The sequence below is a fragment of the Sinocyclocheilus anshuiensis genome, unplaced genomic scaffold (genome assembly GCF_001515605.1).
Source record: "Sinocyclocheilus anshuiensis isolate Anshui unplaced genomic scaffold, SAMN03320099.WGS_v1.1 scaffold475, whole genome shotgun sequence".
Taxonomy (NCBI): domain Eukaryota; kingdom Metazoa; phylum Chordata; class Actinopteri; order Cypriniformes; family Cyprinidae; genus Sinocyclocheilus; species Sinocyclocheilus anshuiensis.
The window spans coordinates 1,163,228-1,165,389 of record NW_015549650.1 but is presented as its reverse complement, the minus strand read 5'-3'; the positions used below and the strand labels follow the sequence as shown (position 1 = coordinate 1,165,389).

The 2,162-nt window shown below is 36.0% G+C and overlaps 1 protein-coding gene across 1 annotated transcript in view; it reads left to right on the top strand.

Moving 5' to 3' along the window:
- The first annotated feature begins 1,176 nt into the window (after positions 1-1,176).
- The window catches only part of LOC107660244 (ATP-binding cassette sub-family G member 2-like), an 8,324-nt gene continuing 7,338 nt past the window's right edge, over positions 1,177-2,162 (top strand). Inside the window, exons 1-2 of the mRNA XM_016449510.1 lie at positions 1,177-1,247; positions 1,901-2,056. Of these exons, the coding sequence (XP_016304996.1) occupies positions 1,913-2,056 (144 nt within the window). The 5' untranslated portion in view covers positions 1,177-1,247; positions 1,901-1,912. The remainder of the gene's footprint in view (positions 1,248-1,900; positions 2,057-2,162) is intronic.

Below are 2,162 nucleotides of genomic sequence, written 5' to 3'. Positions count from 1 at the left end.
GCGTTAGGCTAACCGAGACTTGTCATTTGCACTTATATATTGTTGCTCTTTTGTTAGTTTTGACTGCTTTTATTGACCTCATTTTTAAGTCACTTAAAAGCGTCTGCTAAATGACTAAATGTAAATTTAAAAACCCTTGCTACGTGTGCTGCGTTAAGCTAACTGAGATAAAAAGAACCGACTCATCCGATTCATTCGTTCGGGATTCGGACTCCAGTATTCGCGCTGTATGATGAGTCTCTAAAAAGAACCGACTCATCAGATTCATTCGTTCGGGATTTGGACTCCGGTATTCGCGCTGTATGATGATTCTCTAAAAAGAACCGACTCATCCGATTCATTCTTTCGGGATTCGGACTCCAGTATTCGCGCTGTATGATGATTCTCTAAAAAGAACCGACTTCGCGTTGTTGTTCAGTAGCGGTGATGTGTATCTGAATAGTAATGTAGTAAACATACTAAACAATGAAACCTATTCTAAATAAAATCCGCTTCTCGGTTTCCAACCCCACAATCTTTACTGTGGCGCCATACCTTAACAAAAGCCAGGTTCATAGTAACGTTACACCAGGAAGTGACATCATTTTTGTAGGATAACAACAGCACAAGGATCAGTAAGTATCACCAATGAATTTAATATATGTTCTGTGCTGTTAGTTGGTTTCTCTAAATTTAAAACATTACATCACTCTGATAAAAATTACAGAAATCTTCCAAATGGTGCTTGAAAATAGTAAAACCCTTACTTATGCTAATGCTCGCTGAACAGTGGCTCTTTCTTTATTTCCATCATGCTAGGTATCCTGACCGTTTTCTTGTCATTATTGTGTAAAAAATAAAATAAGATTTTAATGAAGACGAAGTGACGAGCGTATTTTGGTTGGCCCTTTGGTGAGCTTTTTATATAAATACAACATAAATAAGCATAAACATAAAAAACAACAACATATACATACATAAGCATATCATTTTTAAGGAACGACCAAATTAGAAAAAAAGATGTTGTAATTATACGTTTGCTGTGCATCTGACAAACAAAACAGAAATGCCTCAACATTTCCTGTTGAAAAAAACAGCACATGACCAGCTTAAACCAGCAAAGGACCAATTACAGTGTGTCTGTCTTCAGGCTTCTGGATGTCATTGCAGGACGGAAAGATCCTAAGTGCCTAAAATCAGGCCAGGCTCTAGTTGACAACACCATTGTGACCTCTGACCTCAGACTCTGCTCTGCCTATGTAGTCCAGGTGGGGAGACAATACTCTCTGTGGCCTTCTAAAAGACATATTACAAAAAACTGATATATGGACTGCTGTTCAAAGATTCGGTTAGATTTTTTTTTTAATGTTTTTGAAAGAACTCTCTTATGCTCATCAAGGCTGCATTTATTCGGTCAAAGTTACAGGTAAAACAATAATATTGTGAAATATTACAATTTCAAAAAACTGTTTTCTAATTGAATCTATGTTAAAATGTAATTGATTCCTGTGATCAAAGATGTATTTTCAGCATCATTACTCCAGTCTTCAGTCACATGATCCTTCAGAAATCATTCTGATATGCTGATTTGCTTATCAAGAAACATTTATTATTATTATCAATGTTGAAAACAGTTCATATTTTTGTAGATACTGTGATGAATGGAAAGTTCAACATTTATTTGAATATCAACAGCATTTATTTGTAACATTATGAATGCCTTTACTGTCACTTTTGATCAATTTAATACATCTTGCTGAATACAATATTTCTTTAAACAAAAACAATCTTACTGACCCCAAACTTTTGAACGGTAGTATGTATTGTTTTACTTACATAGTAGCGATTGTATGAGAATTGCTAGATAATTGGAAATTAATATGATGAAATCATGCATCGTTTCCTTTCTTTTGTCTTTCAGAATGGCATTCTGATGGGAACTCTGACTGTAAGAGAGAATTTAGCATTCTCTGCCAATCTTCGCTTGTCACGCAAAGAGTATTCCTCAGCTGACAAGAAGATGAGGGTTGACTCCGTCATTCAGGAGCTCGGCCTGAAAGATTGCGCAGATACTAAGGTAATACACTTCAGCCTTGTGAAGAGGAATGTTGTAAATTATTTGTTGTATCGGTGTGTGTGTGTGTGTGTGTGTGTGTCTGTGTCTGTGTGTGTGTGTGTGTGTG